At 44.4% G+C, this 18572-nt stretch overlaps 1 protein-coding gene across 3 annotated transcripts in view; it reads right to left on the reverse strand.

Moving 5' to 3' along the window:
- Mapre2 (microtubule associated protein RP/EB family member 2) overlaps positions 1-18572 on the reverse strand; it is a 141877-nt gene that overhangs the window by 16285 nt on the left and 107020 nt on the right. For all 3 annotated transcript variants that reach the window (XM_060377605.1, XM_060377604.1, XM_021626759.2), the window contains one exon: positions 17696-17909. In XM_060377605.1, the coding sequence (XP_060233588.1) occupies positions 17696-17909 (214 nt within the window). The remainder of the gene's footprint in view (positions 1-17695; positions 17910-18572) is intronic.

Genomic DNA, 18572 nt, shown 5'->3' on the forward strand with positions numbered 1-18572 from the left:
GAGGCCCAGAAACCTCACCTATGCACAGAGCGAAAGGGGACCAGGGAGCAGTGTTTAGCTTGGGATGGGCAGACTGATGGGCAGGAACCTTCCTCTCTGGACAAGCCCACACCGACTTCCAGAGTGGACTCCTCCGTCCTACTGCACAGCTTCTTCAGTAGTAGAATGGATTACGGAGGAGGCAGGGAAGCTCGCTTTTCGGACAGCCACCAGCCTGGTAGCAGGGAGACCACTTTTGCAACAATCAAGCTCTTTGAGGGTTTGTTTGTTTGTTTTTTTTAAAGACAAGATTGACATTTTGATAGAAGTCTAATGGAAAAAGCACAAAGAGCAGCACTTCTTATTTAAAACCCATATTAAGTATCCACCACAGCCATGCACAGGGGCTGCAAGAATGATAAAGACAGTCTCTCCCAGACTCACAGTCACCTAAGATTCTGCAGACATGGCACCCTCCTGGCCTTCTTGGGAATGGGCCAGTGTTCTGGGATGCCATGCCTGTCAGACCTGGGCTGTATTTCCTCTGCATGCAGCACTCTCCTCTCCCCTCTGGCCAAATCGTCTCCTTTGAGAAACTAAGCCTCCCATGCCTCAAGTCAGCTTGTGTTCTGCCTCCCCTGGAGCGCATGGCACCTTGAATGTAGACGCTGTAGCAGCTACACCAGTGTGGTGACACCTGGATGCCTCTTCTTATACTGGACATGGCTCCGGGGTGCTGGAGCTGCATCTGTTTTCTTTGCCACTGATAAGTACAACATCTGACCTGCATGCCTTCTGAGCAACGCCAGAAGTCACTGAACACCCAGCAGAGGCAGTGAATCAGCCATGGCAGCCCGGGAACTTTGAGGCACTGATGTCAATGTCAAAGTCACTGGTTGGAAGAGGCAACAACGAAAGAAGCCACGTGGATGTCAGCCTCCCAGCTGGGCCCTTCCTGTATCTCCTTCGTACGTTACGATATGGGCCTCCTTCCATGTGGTATTCGGTCAAGCCACTGATGGAATGAGTGCAGTGAGGCGATGTCTGAACATATTAAGAGCCAGGTGGTTGGTGCAGGGCTACCCACATCTCTGCCACTGGCCTCTGTTCACAGAAAGGCCCTTCTCGGAGAGTGCATAGATACTCCGCGCTCCATGCAGTCATCAGAAGATGTGGCCGGTGACGGTGACTAAGCTCAGGTCACCAGGAAGCCACGGCCTCACATTTTGACATCAGTTCAAAACCAAAAGATGTGGAAGAGGCAGGCTGCTCAAGCTCGTCAACGCAGAGCTGCCACTAATCCTGATTGCAGGGTATTATCAAATGCAACCTGAAACAAATTGAACTTTAGATAAAGAGGAGGGCCACGGCAAGCCAATCCGTGTGGGATGGAGGCTGGGGTGACATGTTTTCCATGGCTCTTGAGAGAGGTCAGAGCTGGTGACAGGGTAGCTATGGCCCCGCAGCCTCTGAGCAGAACTGTCTTTTCCTTGAGGAGACCCACCCTCGCTGTGGCCAGAGCTCAGCAGAACCTCTCTGTGGGTTTGGCTCTTCAAGCCCATGGCCTCAGCCTTAAAATAGCACTGCTTTCTTAGATCCCGTAAAGGTCAGCTGGGACCCGGGAACCCCTCTTTCATGCTGCCCTACATGAGTATCCATCAGGGATCTCCAAGATGAGAACAAGGAAGGCTTGAGAATCAGGTGTGGGGTTGTCAGCTGTTCCGCCACCTACACACAACTCACACACATTCTCTCTCTTTCACACACACTCTCTTTCTCACATACACATACTCTTTCTCTCTCACACGTATACTCTCACACACACTCACAGACACACACAAACTCTCACACACAGTCACTCACTAACATACATACTCATGCATACACACTCATTCATACACTGACACACACACACACACACACACACACACACACACACACACACACGGAAGGGGGGAAGCACAGCTCCCACACAGAGCACAAGGAGTGGAGCACACATTTGAAAAACCCAGTAATGGATCGAAAGTACTTTGCATTTGCTATCTCAAGTGCGGGAGGTTTTGCAATTCTGGAGAGAAACCGATGACAAATGAGACGCCCCGTGCTGTGACTGACAGGGCAGACAGACTTACCCTCCCATAACTCACACACCCAGAGAGGCACGGCGCGGAAAGGAAGTAGAAGTACAACCTCCAGCTTCCGCACGCCCTTTTCAGAGTATGTACGCTAGGCAGTCTCTTCCAGCTCTGCCAACCCTTCTCAGCTCAGAATGGTTTCTGTTTATTAGTCATAGCTTTTCTTTACTTTTCTTTTTTCCTTTTCCTTCAAACAACCACACTCTAAAGCATATATAGCTTCTGAGGCCAGTTTTTTTTTTTTCTCCTCATTTACTGGGACCAACCATCCTAAGGATATTATCAAGAAAACACAGCTGTCAATATCTGTAAAGCTAGTGTTGCTATAATACACTTATGTAAACTCCTGTTTCCTTTCTCATCTTCTCAAGTGACCCAGGACTGTCACATCTGCGTCCAGTCCTGGCGTGGGAGACTAAGGACCTCGATGGCTGCCTCCCTCGCAGCCCAAAGGCTCAACCCCATGAGTGACTGCTGTTCTGCCCTCCCAGGTCTCGTGCTTCAAGGGTGCACACATGGAACACATTGGAATCGCGACTTTTCAAGGCGGTGCAGTCACTCTGGCTGCCATTCAGACACAGAGTTTTTTCCTTACAGCTATCAAACACTTCAGTTTCTTTCAAGCTGCAGTGGATGATGTCCTGAGACCATAATTAGCGGTAGCCCTGTTTTGTACGCAATTGTTCTGCCCTTAAGCTTTTCTCCTCCCCCTTAATTTTCCCTTTCAAAATAAAAGGGGGTTTAGAAGCACAGGAAAATGGACATAAACTATGCCCAAGTCCCTGTAATTCTCAAAAATCTCCCCACTGGAGATGGACATGATTCACAATGCCTGTCTTTGAGCAGCCCCGTCTTAATTAATGCTTTTAAGGATTTGGGGCATAAATATGATTCTAAGATATTTTAACCACAGTAGTAAAAAGGAGTGGTCTGATTCCGTGTCTGGGTGAAGTCAGAGCATCGCTGTGTCTAATGTCTGTAATTAGTAGCTGGCTTGCTGTGTATGGAAAATGGTGCATTTTGGAGAGAGGAGGCAGAATAGGTTCAAAAGGGAGAAGCAAATGGGAGCAGTGAAGTTGTCCTTGCCCTTTCCAACCAGGACTCCTAAACCTTCAGAAGCTCTTCACAGATTATGCTATACTCCTTTTGCCCAAATCATAAACAGAGAGGAGCTAATTACATGGCATTAATACCCTAACACATCAGTGTTAGACACAGCGTATGGTCACAAGCACCCTCACGGCCAACACAAAGCCCCTGACCTCTTCCTTACTTTGGCAGGCTGTTCCTCTCCTGCCCCACCCCCACAACCCTCATTCATTAAAACCCCACAGGGCAACTGAAACACACCGGGCAGACAAGGAGTCCCAAACGCATTGATTAATCATTCTCGGACGAACCTGACATCACTTCCTCACCCCCCTCACCTTGACAAACAGATTCTGTCTTTTAATTGCGATAATGAACTTGCTTTAAAGTTGAAAAAAAAGGCCACACTGGCGGAAAGCAGCTGGGCTGGACTGATGAGGAGAGAGGCCCCATGGGCGCAGAAAGGTCTCTGATTAACCGACACTGGAGCCATCAGGCTGCAAGGAGACAGACCACTCGTATACAATACCAAGCTCTCCAAATTCAAGGAATAAAAACTTGTCTTCTGCTTCAAAAACGGTGCCATCCCTCCACTTTGTGGACTGCCGTTAATTTTACTCTGGGAGGAGGAAAATATCAAGGTCTCTGTGGTGGCCAGGGTTCAATCCCAAGGGAACTCTGACAGGGTTCTGGGGTCCCTGGTTCCTGGGCCCATTGAGAGGCTGGCTCTTTCTTTGGCAAGCAGTGATTCAGAGCCCTGCTAGTCTGTCTTCACCAACCCAGCCTGTGGCAGAGGCTGGCTGCTGCTCTCTACATTCGGTGTCAGCCAATGATGACAGGAGGAGCTCTTCTTGGAGCAGCTCAGGGCTGCATGGAGCATGAATCACACTGATCCTGTGGAAACCAAGACCTGGCATCCCTCAGCTCATCTTAGAGGTGACAGCAGGATGGGGCACCTGAGCCCCATGGTCCCATGGGTCCAAAGAACCCAGACCTGCTGCTTGCTGGGTGGGTTAACCCGTTGCCACCTTACAGGTTCTACGGTTAAGACAGGAAGAACAGGGTTGCTTTCCAGAGTTGGAAGAAGCACTGGAGTGAAAACAGAATGCTGGGGGATGGTTAGCAGTGTTTGCTGTTCTTATAGAGGACCTGGCTCCCAGCACCCACATCAAGAGCCTCCTAATCACTCGTAACTCCAGTTCCAGGGAATATAAGATCCTCTTCTGGTCCCTGGTGACACCTACATGCATATGGTGCGCTTAAATGCATACATGCGTGCGCACGCACACACGCGCGCACACACACACACCTTTAAAACATGGGGAACTTTTGTTTGTTTGAGTCTCTGTGCAGCCCTGGTTGTCCTGGAACTCACTTTGTAGTCAATGCTAGACTTGAACTCATTGGTGGATCTGCCTCCCTCCGGCTCCCAAGTGCTGGGACTAAAGGTATGTGCCACACTCTGGATTAAAACATGGGCCTAGTACATAGTGCTTACTCGGCTGTGACTGTCATTTCTCAGGAAATGAGATCTGGCTCATTAAAGCATTCGACTGTACTGGCTTCCTATTCCAGACACTAGCAAAAACAACAATGACAGCACAAAAAACAAAACAAAACAAACAAACAAACAAAACCCAGCAGGCTGAATAAAGAGATTCATTCCTACCAAAACCTCCACAAACCATCAGTAAGCTCCAAGGCATAGATGACCCTCCTGCATGTACTCTCTAACTGAATTGAAAATCAGGTTGCTACAGTACAAGCCTGTTCTAAAGCAACATTCATTTATTCATTCATTCATGCATGCATGCATGCGACAAACATTCATTGAACTCCTACCATGTAGCTGGCAAGCTAAATTGAGACTGGCATCAGATAGTGAATGAAACACAAAAGATGCCTGTCTGTGTGGAGGGTATGTTCCATCTGGGAGCACGGCACCTAACAGTGACACAACAAGCTGGTGAATAACAGAGCCAATGAGAACATCCCTGTCTGGGAGAAAGCAGAGCAGGATGAGCAACGTGGTCCAGGCACACGTGTGAGGAGGGTTGAGTTGGGTGGCTTAGTAATTTTGCAAAGGATCTTGGTCTTCTCCAGTCTGAACTCTCCTCCTAGACCTGCAGGTTTCCATAGGTCACTGGAGCTGAGTTCCTGAACTCTGTGCATGAGCAGGGCAGTAAAAGCCATCAGCCAAGGTGTGTGTGTGTGTGTGTGTGTGTGTGTGTGTTAGAACTTCCAGTTTATAGCATCCAGGATCTCTTCCTCAAAGGACACAGAAGAGGCAGGAGTCATCCTTTGGTCCTCAAGACCTCAATGAGAGGATAAGATTTAAACCAAAATGTGATAGAGGCAAGGGATGTGGCCATCTGAGCGGCTGGGAAGAGAGCAACCCTGATGGGTGTGGATTCTACCTCACCGGTTCAGGGGCTAGCACAGGTTGCTGTGGTAGAGAATGCACAGGGCAGAGATGCAGAGATGCACTGAAGGGCAGATGCCCACCTCCTCCCAGGCTTCCATCAGGATCCAGGACCCGGGCAGAGGAGCGTGTCCTAATGCTGGTTTTCAAAAGTCACCTCTCTGCTCTCAGAACAGACCGTGAGGGCAGCTCCACAAAAGGCCACTGTAGTCCTTTCTCTGGTTACATGCAACAAGGAATTTGGGGTTATTTTTGGATGGTGTGTGAGATGCTGTAGCTTGAAAACCTTGTTCTACACCATTTACCACAGCCACTAGATGCCCATTTTTATACAATCTATATTTTGTGTAATGTTAATGTTAACAGGAAGAGAGAGAGAGAGAGAGAGAGAGAGAGAGAGAGAGAAAAGGAAACATCCTCAGATGGAAGCCATGTGCTATCGATTCCAAGGGGGAGCTGAAGGGAAGGGAGGCGGAGGCAGAGCTGGGAGTCAGCCACTCCCAGTCACGGCTCGGGGTCATTATACAATATGATGAACAGCTATGCCCCGGGAGGAGCTACCATAGAAGCTCCCTGAGAGGCAGGCATGCTCACCACTGAGGGTGTGGCTGTCACAAAAGAGGAAGCACTGTCAGAGGACCCCTGAAGACCCCCTCCCTAGCTGGCCAGCCTGCACAGAGGTAGCCCCTGAGATGGTTAGAGGCTGTACTCATGGAGCATGCTCAAGTGAGAGCATTTACATACTGTTTCTGCTGCCCTGCTCACTGTCCCTGCTGGGGATGATGAGATTATTTTTAGGCATCACGTGATTCTCCAGTATTTTCCAGGCTCTGCTTGAGTCACTTTGGTTTCAGAGACTTTCTCATAGAGGGGGAAAAAAATAACAAGAAAGTGCTTCATGTCTTGAAATGGCTCAGTTTTTTTTTTTATTGTTTAAATAGCTATTTCAATGTGGAATGCATATTTTGCAATAAACTGCTGGCTTTCCATGCTTCTCACACCTTGGTAGATGATTAATGCAGTTTTCAAATATATTACATGACAAATCCAATCACCATCTTAGTTTAATTTTGTATTTTTCAATTGCCTTCAGAGAAATAAAAACCTCGGGGATCCTTTTGCCCCAGTGAATGGTCCTCACATCCCATCCCAACACTAATTGACAGCAGTGGCCCCATGCCTGTTTTCTGCAATACCAGGGAAGGGAGTGGCTGACGGAGCCAGCAGACTGAGCCAGCCCATGGAGAATAAAGACACACAGGCGTTGCCATGACGACACCATCGTGGGCGCCAATGTACTTCTGGCATGCAGCACTCATTTAAGAAGGAAGCTTATAAAGTAAGATGGCCATTTCTGGGGTACCTCTGTACTTAACTATTTTAGATGTGCTGCCCTTTAATATCAGTCTGAGTCTCTGTCGACATACCATGTCTCTTTTCTGATGGTGGCAAGCCTATCCTGTTCCAGTAACACAATGTTGTCCAGACTTCCCAGAAGAGTCAGGGCTCAGGAAGTGAGAGCGTGAGCAGAGCACACTTCAGCTACCCATGCTCTGTTTACTTACTGCATCTGGCTTCCGTACGAGGGTTTGCGGCTTCTACCAACTGACTACGAAGCCTATCACATGCACATTAACAGTTCCCCACACTGCCTTTTCCCTTTGCTTCCCACATCCCACTAATCATTGCGCCGTTTTGACTAAACTTCCCTGAAGTCTCCATAGCACATGCCAAAAATCACCCTCTCAGGCTTCTGTTTCCTCTTCTCCAGTTAGCTAGTATCGGGGTTGTAAGCTATGTGAGCATGTCCCTCTCTACATGCTCTCAGAAGGCCAAGCAAATGCTGCTTTAGCCTTCCAACAGACCCCACTATAAAGCATGAGCCCTGTAAACCTCTGTCACAAACAGTCTTGAACATGACACCCATTCCAATGATCTGTCTGCTGGTGTTTACTGTTTACACATTTGTATAACACTTATCCTAGAACATGGTGGCGGGGACCAGGAGACTATGACAAAGGTGTTGGGAAGGCACTCTCACCATTACATCACTATGTTTAGGACTTTTGCTGGCTCGCACACTAGGCAGACTTTCCCTCCTGCTCGTGAGGAAGTAGCTGCTGTGGAGGAAGCATTTTGTTGGAAAGGCACACAAGGAGTGGTGCTAGTGACTTCCAGGAACCGAGCAAGAGCAGCCCTCGGAAAGAAGCCAGAGATTTTCGGCCCTACAGATGAGAGACATGGGCAAGTGGCTCTTTCACCAAGTGAGCCTCTGATGAAATCCTAGCCCCGTGGATTCCACATCGGAGAACCCGGTTGAGCTGTGCTGCACTGTGAGGCAACAGATTCACTGTTTGAGGCTGCCAACTTTGTCATCTTCTTTCCTTTACCTCTCCCTCCCTCCTTTCCCTTCCTCTCTGCCTCCCTTCCTCCCTCCCTTCCTCCCTCCCTCCCTCCTTCCTTCTTTCCTCTTTCTTTTTAAAGCAGTAACAAGGGACCTGTTTTACCTCTCTAGTCTCATGGCTCAAAACATCCAAACAAAACAACATACACTTCACCGAAATGAACACATTCTCTTGTGACCTCAACATTCTGTTCTGTCTGGAATGTTCTTGGCCATGCCTCTCGTCTGGCTGACCTCTACTCATCCTTAAGTCTCAGCTGAGGTTTTCTTTCCCCAGAAAACGTCTGTAGAGGCTGCAGAGCCAGTTCAGGTGGGCTTCCTCAAAACACTCCCTGAGTGCGCTCTCTCCAGTGTACTCCCTGTGTGTCAGGTTTCCTCACAAGACAGCAACTCCTTCCAAACATGGGCCTGCTTGGTATCATCAAAATCCCTTACTAGGTGTCACTTATACCCCAGGACCACACGAGTGGCCACAGGCAAAGCTGTCACAAAAAAATGCAAGGGACCAAAGAAATAGGAGCTGTTTGCTGTTCCAGTATTTTCTGAGCTGCTTCATAGACACTGTGTTGTTTTCTAAGTTACAGTGAGATGCTCTGCAGGTGCTGGAAACAGCTGAATCTTCCTTGACCTAAACAAATACTGCCGTGACCCGAGTTCAACAGAGAGATGAGCCTCTTGGTGTCAGCGGCAGAAACAGTGAGAGAGCCCCTGATTCAACATGTGAAAAGCGAGAACTAAAAGCTGGCCTCTGTATAATGCTGTGGCACACATGTACATACACACACACATTCACCACCCTGATTTTTACTCTTCCTAACACACCAAATGACTAAGAAAGACACTTATAATAAAAGCAGGTTCAAGGGCAGGCTGGCATATCCTGCTTATGGAATTACGAGAGTAACTCCAAGAGTGACTGTGAGGCCATTTCCTTTTGAGAACTGATGAGGTTTACGGTCAAGCTGAGAGGCAAGGTTTCACCTTACAGCTACGTATACAGAGACAAGGAGTAACCCATGAAGAGAATCACACATTTCAGCATGCACAGGAGTGCCCGTGTGAGAACAACCTATGCTGCTTCTAAGCAGACCTGATGCTTTGAAAGCAGCCAAGATGGCTGCAGGAGGGGCCACGCCCATTGGTCTTGGGTAGAACTAAATGCCAATTTTGTTTATGAGGCTTATACTTTACTTCAATATCCCTCACACCATTTCTTCAGAGAAGAATCTTGATGGGACACATCGTTCGTTGGACACAGAGATAAACACCCAGGAACAAGTGACGTCACATTTCCTGCTTTTACGAATATGGTAAAACGCGGTGCCACTTCTCACTCAAAATGACTCAAATGAGGACGCTTTGGACTTTAAACACGTGCCACTCCAAGAGGCATCTCTTAGTAAAGCCCACAGTCTTCATCTTCCTTGTTGAACCTCAGCGTGTCGTTTTTGGATTGTGAAAATTACTGTGGTTCCATACGGTGTAGGGAGGATAAGATGCCCAAGGCTGTATCTGTGAAACCCGAGGGAAGCGGTTCAGGGAGGAGCAAGGGTTCTGGAGTCGGGGTCACACCTCAAATCTCAGTCCCTCGCCTAGCCAAGTTACTGAAGTTCTGCTTCTAGCTTCCTAGATGCTGGAACAAGGCTGGTGTTAACAGCCACCTGCTGAAAAGGAGGTGTAGAGCAGGTGGCGCACAGCGCACAGCACTGCACAGATACCCACGGGTAGCGCCTAGCCCTTCTCTATTTTAAGTACCCCCGAAAACGCATGAAAAAGTTCAAATCATGGGACTGAGATTTTTTAAATAATTAATTAGTTAATTTTGAGACAGGGTTCCTCTGTGTAGGTCAGCTGTCTTGGAACTCACTCTGTAGACCAGGCTGGCCTCAAACTCAAAGAGATCTGCCTGCCTCTGTCTCCCAAGTGCTGGGATTAAAGGCGTGCACCACCACGCCCAGCTGTAAATTAAGATTTTTAAGAGATACAGGACAACAACTCTACAGCATTTTAAAACTTCTGATTTCCAGGCTTTCCAAAAATCTAGGTTTTTTTTTTTTTTTAAAACCATGTATGTAACGTTGCTTCAAGAAAGCCAAATAATTAAAAAAAAAACATAAACTGAACTCCTATCATCTATCAAAAATGCCATCCTACCAAGCAAACAAACATAGATAGAAAAGACAGATACTGCCAGAGTCTCCTGTTCTCCTGAATTCTCTGTGTTCCTTTGCTTCTTGTGTCTGATATTCTAACCTCACAGATATCCTAAAAGTGTGATCTGGTGGAGTATTTGTGCTGTAGTTCTGTGACCATTATAGGTAGAGTGTTTTCATTCCTGTTTTTATTATAAGTGTCTTTCTTGGTCATTTGGTGGGTTGGGCAAAGTAAAAATCAGGGTGTGACTGTATGTGTGAATATATATATATATATATATATAGTGTGTGTGTGTGTCTGTGTGTGTGTGTGTATACGTGTGCCATAGAATCACACAGAGGACAGTTTTTAGTTCTTACTTCTCACTCTGTTGTAAAACTTTTTACATTGTGTTGTAACCTGTCCCCACACCAACTCATATGTTTAAACTCATCTCAAAACGATAGTCCTAGGAGGTGAAGCTTTCAGACAAAGACCAAAGGAATGCAAGCAGCATTCTTAGAAAAAGACTCAGGAGAGGTTGCCTGGAGAACCACGGCCTCCCCTCAGGACACGGTGGGAGACATCATCTATGAAGAATGTTTGTGGGAAACAGGTCCTTATGAGACACTGAAGCTCCTAGCACTTTGCTTTTGAACTTGCTGGCCCTCCTGTTTGCAAGAAATGCATCTTGTTGTTTAAAGGTCGAGTTTATGCTACGTAACTATATATAGTAGCTCACACACAGATAGTAGGAAAAAAACAGGCTTGGCTAGTTTTTGAGAAGAGTATCCCAAAGCCTAGCGGTATCTCTTATTTCTCTCTGAAGGGACAGACATGCAATGGGAAGAACACTGCTGATGCTCCTTTCCTAACAGGGAGGAGGGGGTTCCCTCCAGCAATTTAATCAGCTGAGCCATTAGAACATTTCCTTAAAATTTTCTTCAGGCATTTACACAGCTAAGGGACAACCACATGCAGCTCAGGAATAGAACAGTGTCTTAGTACACATGGGCCATGGCGTATGTTGGTGGAGAGGGGCCTGGGCTGAGTGAGCCGCAAACACCGTTCTACACATAACGAGGACTGCTAACAGCTATTGACAAGATGCTGATGGTGCTTTCCTGACTTAGGTAACGAGGATCGGTAAGGAACTCCATAATAAATTCAGACGACGGAACCTTGGTCAGGCATCACTGTTGAAACAGAAAACCAAAGATAAGGAGAAAAGCTCCGGGAAAGGGCATGAGACCACAGCATCTTTAAAGTGCTCGAAGGAATGCTTTGTCTAGTGTAAACACTAGGAATGAATACACTATAAAGAACTCTACAGAAAAGAGGAAAGCTGACCAGGGTTCTACCACTTGGCCTGTCACTGTATGAAATGTTAAATGTTCTTCATTTTAAAGAATATGTATGGAACTCAAATGTTTAGAAATGAAGAAACGGAATATGATAAAATATAAAAACTAAACGTTTTAGTAGCAGGGAAACCATTAATAATTTGGTAGACTTAAATGAAATGGACTGATCACTCTAAAAGGCAGAGATTACCAAAGTGAGTTAAAAGGCAGGGCCCAATCATATGATGGTTAAAGATACACTTTACATATAGAGACACACTTTACATATAAAGACACAGATAGGTGGGTGTTTACCTTATTAAAAAGAAAGATATACCACTCAAACCATAAATATAAAAAAGCAGTAGTGGCTATATTGTCATTATCATTGTCTTTAAGACTGAGTAGTTTCAAAAATGTAAGTTCAATTCAAGAGGACGACTTAATCATAAATACCTATGCACTTGTAAAAGAGTCTTCAAAAACAGAAATCAAAGCCAGAAACAACTAAATTGAGGAACAATTTCACAATCAAATGTAAAAATGCTACAAATTATTTTTGCAGCAATTATTCAGGATAGACAAGCCCCTCCCATTAAACCACAGAGAATCTGAAATGCACTGTCAAACTCCCTGGCTTTACATATTTGCAAGGCACTGTTCAAATGAAGAGTACACATGCTTTTCAAATGCATGTGGTACTCTAACTAAAAGGGACATATTCTCAACTATAAAACTAAGATCAGAATGAGGCTAAAACAAACAAACAAGATTGCTTTTATTTTATTTTTTTATTTCACTACCCTTTTTCTTTTTCTTTTTTTTTTCCGACGGTTTCTCTGTGTCACCCTGGCTGACCTTGAACTTACTCTATGGACCAGAATGACTCTGGCCTCAAACTCTAGAGATCTGCCTGCCTCTGTGTCTCCTGAGTGCTGGGATTACAGGCGCACACCACCACACTTGGCACTATCTTTCCCAAGAAACAAAACTAACATAAAAACACAAAGAAGTAAAGCAACTTTTCTTTCTCTAGAGAAGGTGAAGGGTAACGTCTACCTGGATTTTAGATGCTGAACCAATGCTTGTACTTTGCTAAGCAAATAAATGGATAAACACAGTAACAAAAACCAACAGCCTAGGGTAACTGAGTAAAAATATTCAATGTTCAATATAATATATATATATATATATATATATATATATATATATATATATATATTGGGCTTTACTAAAATCTACATCTAGGGGTTTAATGAAGACTCCTCTGGTTCTCAGCTGACACTACCTGGATACAGTGTTTTGGAACCACTACCTTTTCTCCTAACCACATTTTAAAGCTGAAGCACTGGTCTCAAAGGAAGAGAGAAAGCTCAATTCCCATAGCAACTCTAAATCTACCGTGCTATATTTATATTTGGGAGTCTGATTTAAATACATTAGCGTATGTGAATCTGCAATGTGTCTGAGCTGCTGTTGCCACAGAAACCATAATGCTGAATTTCCTTCTAATTTTTGTAGGTCTTTACATAGAAAGCCTACCTCCCCAGACGGCTATCAAATTGCAGGTAGGATCAGGGCAATTACAGTTAGAAACGTCACAATTCACAAGGATGTAGAAACACAACAGACAGCTATCACTGTGCATTCAAATGTATGGCTGTGGGTGGTAGGTTAAGATCAACTGAAAACACGATTCCTCAAAATTCAGTCAGAATTGATCTTACTTGGCAGCTACTCACCCTTATATGAAACCTGTTTATATTAAAGTTGATTATAGTAAAGGTGAGTTGCCTATCTATAATACACAGACACCAACCAACTTTATGCTTCTTTGAGTCCAGAGGAGACTCATTGTTTTTTTGTTTGTTTGTTTTATTTTTTCAAGACAGGGTTTCTCTGTGAGGCCTTGGCTCTCCTGGACTTGCTTTGTAGACCAGGCTGGCCTCAAACTCACAGAGATCTACCTGCCTCTGTCCACCTGCCTGAGTGTTGGGGTTACATGCACCACCCTGCCGGGCTGAAAAAAGTTGAAATGACAGAGAAATCAAGCATGCTCTCAACGAGAATGTGCCAAATATTTGGAGAGCACCTATTTTATACAGGAACCTTTCTCTTGTGCACGGCTACACACAGCACGGAAGCTGCAAGAGCAGGATTTTCTTCCTCGCTACCATAAACAGGGTCTGCTCAATCACCATTACATGGACCTTACACTCTACTCTGGCCCTTCTGTCATATGAGATGCTTTGAAGTTGCCACGCATGCAAGTTAAATCACATCAAAGCATATCTGTGAGAAATTCATCCACTGTAAAATTAATCACGTATTCCAAAATACCACCCTCCATCCTGTTTTCAACCATACATGTCCTTACTAGTTTCCATGGATACAGATAATTAAAAAGGAGCCAGATAATTAATCGAGGTTTTAATATGAAAACAGAATGATAGCTAGATTGACCTAGCACAACTTCAAAACGCACTTCAATTCATCACAAGTTTTTTGTTTGTTTGTTTGTTTTGTTTTTGTTTTTCAAGTCAGAGTTTCTCTGCATATCCCTGGCTGTCCTGGAACTTGCTTTGTAGACCAGACTGGCCTCAAGCTCGGAGATCCACCTCCCTCTGCTTCCTGAGTGCTGGGAAAGGTATGTACTACCACCGCCTGGCTTTCATTCCATGTCTGGAATGGAGAAGTCAGACGAGTGGTCTTGGGTGAAGGACAACTCATACCATATGTACATCAAGACCACATTAGAGAGAGCATGTTCTGAACAGAGAATTCTCAGAGAACCCTGAGACCTACTACATCGTGCTCACCCTTGTGGGACTCGTGCACCAGCTGGGTCTGGTAAACTTCCCAGCTGAAGACTCTTGCATCTTTTACTGCTGTTTGTGCTAGGGTACCTACAGATCCTGCCATAGGTCATGTGCTGGGACCTGATATCCCCATGTTCTATAATACATATGTCTTGACGAAAAAGGAACAGACTCTGAAAAAGTCCCTAGGAACCTGGACTAAAGTTCACGAATTCTATAAACAGATTTCCAGCACCTCTCCTGACTTTCGGGAAACATTCTGACCTTACATTTTCTTGGCTGTGTCCCCAATATCTAGATGCAGGATTCTGAGAAAATTCGGGTCCTTGTGCATATCTCGGGGCCTTTCTCCTACTGTGGTCCTTAAAAAACATATCCCACGTGTAATATATGTCTTGTGGTAATTTTTCTCCAGTAAAACTTTACTGCCTCACAATGTCTAATATTCAGGACACATTTGATTAAAGGGGGATGATTAATTTGCCTCCTGAAAATGCCATTCCTCTCTGAGTAATACCAACAAAGTAAACACCATAAGGTATAGGAGCGGTATCAGAAACCACTGCCTCCTGGAAAACACACACACACACAGAGACACACACAAACGCAAATCAAGTTTATTAACTGCTGACTTTAATATGTTTCCTGAGCTTTGTCACCTGAGAGGTTAAGTTCTGGAAAACACAGAAAACTATGCTGAGGTTTATTATTAGAATTTTTAAAAAAGTACAGTCGGCTTTCAAAACCAACCTGTCCACCAGGAACAGCTAGGAAAACGGCATCAAGAGGGAAGCGGCAGCCTGCGTTGTGTTTCATCGAGTTTTCTCCCCTCACATGCTCCAAATCCACCTGTTAGACTGACAGAGGCTGCTGACAAAAGCGGTGACCAATTTGAACTGCAAGAAATTTTGTTCCCCAATCTCCTTGTGGCTTAATTTTCACCCAACCTTACCCCTCGTATCAGCCAGAAAAATGCATCCTCTCTTTCTCATTAACAACCCCACTTAAACCCCTGACCGCATCCTCTTCTTCAAGTTCAGGGTCATGGTCCTCTACGCTCTCCTTTTCTCTCATCCTTGATTTGTCAGAGTTTCTTTTCTGATCTTTACAAACCTGATCATTTCACCTTGTTCTCAAAGCAAACATGAATGGATGCCCTTCTCCCATGCCCCCTAAACAACCAAATGCTTATTATTTTCCTCACTTGTTTCCTCGACAAAGGTGTTAGGGGTTGGGTCTGTTACCACCTCGCCTCCATACCCACCCAGCCTTGTCCAAGTTTTTAATCCAGCATCTCAGGACAACAGTTCTCTGAAAGATTATTAATCACGCCCTAGGAGTCAGCTTTCCACGTACCTATTTTCAAGTTTCATTGGACATGATATTTCCACAATTAATATGCATGACCTCTTTCTAGAAACTTCCTACTGTTTGTTCTGTGAGACACAGATGAGGGAATTCTTGGAAAATGAGGACAAGGCAACATACTGCAGTTCTGTTTGGAAGGGAAGGGCTGGAGCTGAGGCAAAAAAAAAATTAAGGTCACAGTATGATTGTGGAAGAAAGAAAACTATTCTAGGTCTATCCATTTCACACACAACTAATGATTTTGGTTCTCTTGATCTCCTTGTCTATGTTCATCCCTTAAAAAGCTTCTTCCCTCTACATGTGTCTAACTCCCAAAGATCAAAGCTCAGCTCTCTTTATCTATGAGGCTCATTCATTCTGAAACTGGACTTGGATACTGACTCAATATCTTCCATCCAACTCATTCCGAGTTCCAGTCTTGTTTCATTAGTCCATGAACGACTCTCAAGTTGAAGGATCAACAAACCCATCCAGGCCCCACTCTACTTTCTTCGGAGTTAGAAACTGTGGATCATTCTGTCTGCTTCCCGCTGCTGCCATGAAAGCCACTCCTTCGTTTCTCCTAATCTTTTTGGCACTGTCTCTGCATTCCAGGAACATTTCTTCTCCTTTACTCACCCATAATTGTTATGAGTTCCTGAAGGCACCCTCCCTTTACCATTCTGTATTCACTTCCAGCTTCAATGTATAGAGCACTCACAAATATTTACCTATTGCACACATACAGACACAGACAAACACACACACAGACACATACACACACTGGTTATTTAGATTATCTTTTGGATGCTGAAGAGAAACCTGGAACTCAGTATATAAAAATGAACAGTACTTCTCAGATCCAGCTCTCTTTCAGCACTTACTGAATGATAACCTCATCCTTCCAAGTATCGGGGACAATCCCAGAAGTCACACTTGGTAGCTAGCTTGCTCACTCCAGGATCCATCCATCACCAAAACCCAATCCAGTTACTTCCGAAATATCTCCTAGAGATCTATGTTCGTTTTCTTCCACTTTGCTAGTCCACATGAAGAAGACCTCTTCTAAAAGACTGCTAAGTACACACGCTGATCTTGTTAACCTCTAACAATATTTTTTAAAACAAATTATTTCAAAAATCTTTTGAAGATGTCAGATTACCTGGGATATAGCTATGAACACAGACAGACAAGAAGGAAAAGGTTTCTAGCGAGGGAGACTATGATAATAAAGCTACCTATTTCTATTATTAATCATATCTACTCCATACTGACTGTAGTAGGATGAGCAACATATATATATATTAATAGGTCTGAACATTGGGCTCTCCATTTGGGATGGAAACAAAGTTTTTGCAAGTTTCACTGTTCATGGTCCAGCACACAACTGGTATTTATAATAATGGCCCCATTTCACATGAACATATGTTGTCTGGTAAAGTTGGCTGTTTACGCCAATGATATTTCTAAGATATTTTAGAGGTTTTTTTTTTTTTTTTAAACCACAAAAGTTAAAACACTCCTGAAAGTTCTAGGTATGTAACCTCAGTGATTTCAGGACAAAGATCTATAAAAGATGAAGTGTCCACCTTAACATACAAAACCAATCACTAATTTCCTTTGAACAACTATATAAAAATGATCCATAGTTAGCAGCATAAGTTATTTCATATTATGATCTATCTTGCTAGCAATTGAGCAGTAAAAATATTTTGATCTAAATCTAAACTGACTACTTAAAAATTTTCAGAAAAATTAAGAGAGAAAAAGAAATCGATCCCCAGGGTATCATCTTTAACAGCCAGCTACAGAGACACAGCATGTGCGGGTATACCATTTCAATGTCTGAAATCAAGATCATCAGACTCATGACAGATGGGTCACAGAAAGACAAGATATTCACACAGATAATACTGAAAACCGTTCAGAGGCATGGAGATACTGTCAATTATGGCTTGGACTGAAGCACGGGCGAGCCAGAGCCATCTCCTATAAGGAGGGTACCACATTTCCTGAGAACATACCTGCCGTGGGGGAGTTTGCATGGTGAGACTTCTTGGGCAGGTTGAAGATCTGTTCGCCGGGGTCAGGGGGGGGAATTGCATCTTGCCCTTGTCGTGCCTCTACAGGGTCATACTCCTTCCCATCATAGTTAGCGTCGTAGAATTTCTTAAACCACTGAATAAAATCCAGGTTGTCTTGGAAACGCCCTTTCACCAGCTTCTCCACTGGAATTACCTGCAACGTCAGGTGGATACATGAGTCATGAACCTCAGGGTTCTTTGGAGTTTTATGCAATTATATCCTAAGAACTGCTTGCTTGGAATTCTTTTGTAAACAAAATTTTTATTTGTTCTTATATGTGTCCATGTATGTGTGCTGTGTGTGTGCTGAAGCCAGAAGAGGTCACTGGAGCCTCTGTAACTGAAGTTACAGGTTGCTGTGAGCCACCAGATGTTGGTGCTGGGAACTGAACCTCTCCTCTGTGGGAGCAGCAGGTACTCTTAACCACTGAGCAACCTTTGGCCAACTGCCTGCAGTTCTTGACCACTGATTGTTTACCCATCTTCTTAGTGCTATTCTAGAATTAACATAATTTTTAACTATTAAAAAAATTGGTTAAAAAAAAACAACAACAACAACAATAAAACCCAGACAAACAAACAGCCAGACAACCCTTGAGTTGAGATCAAACTGGGCTACAGTGAGGCCTCATCTCAGAAAAGCCAAAAAACAAAAGAGAGGAACTTATCTTGTGTATAGGATATTTATAGTTATGTAATATCCCCGCAAAATACAAAGTCGAAGCGTGTTCTAGTTTCTTTGGAAACCCTTGGCCCAATTGTATTGCGATAAACTCTTATCAGGTTTACAGTTACCAGATAGTGCACATGAACCAGG

This window comes from Meriones unguiculatus, chromosome 2, assembly GCF_030254825.1.
Source record: "Meriones unguiculatus strain TT.TT164.6M chromosome 2, Bangor_MerUng_6.1, whole genome shotgun sequence".
Taxonomy (NCBI): Eukaryota; Metazoa; Chordata; class Mammalia; order Rodentia; family Muridae; genus Meriones; species Meriones unguiculatus.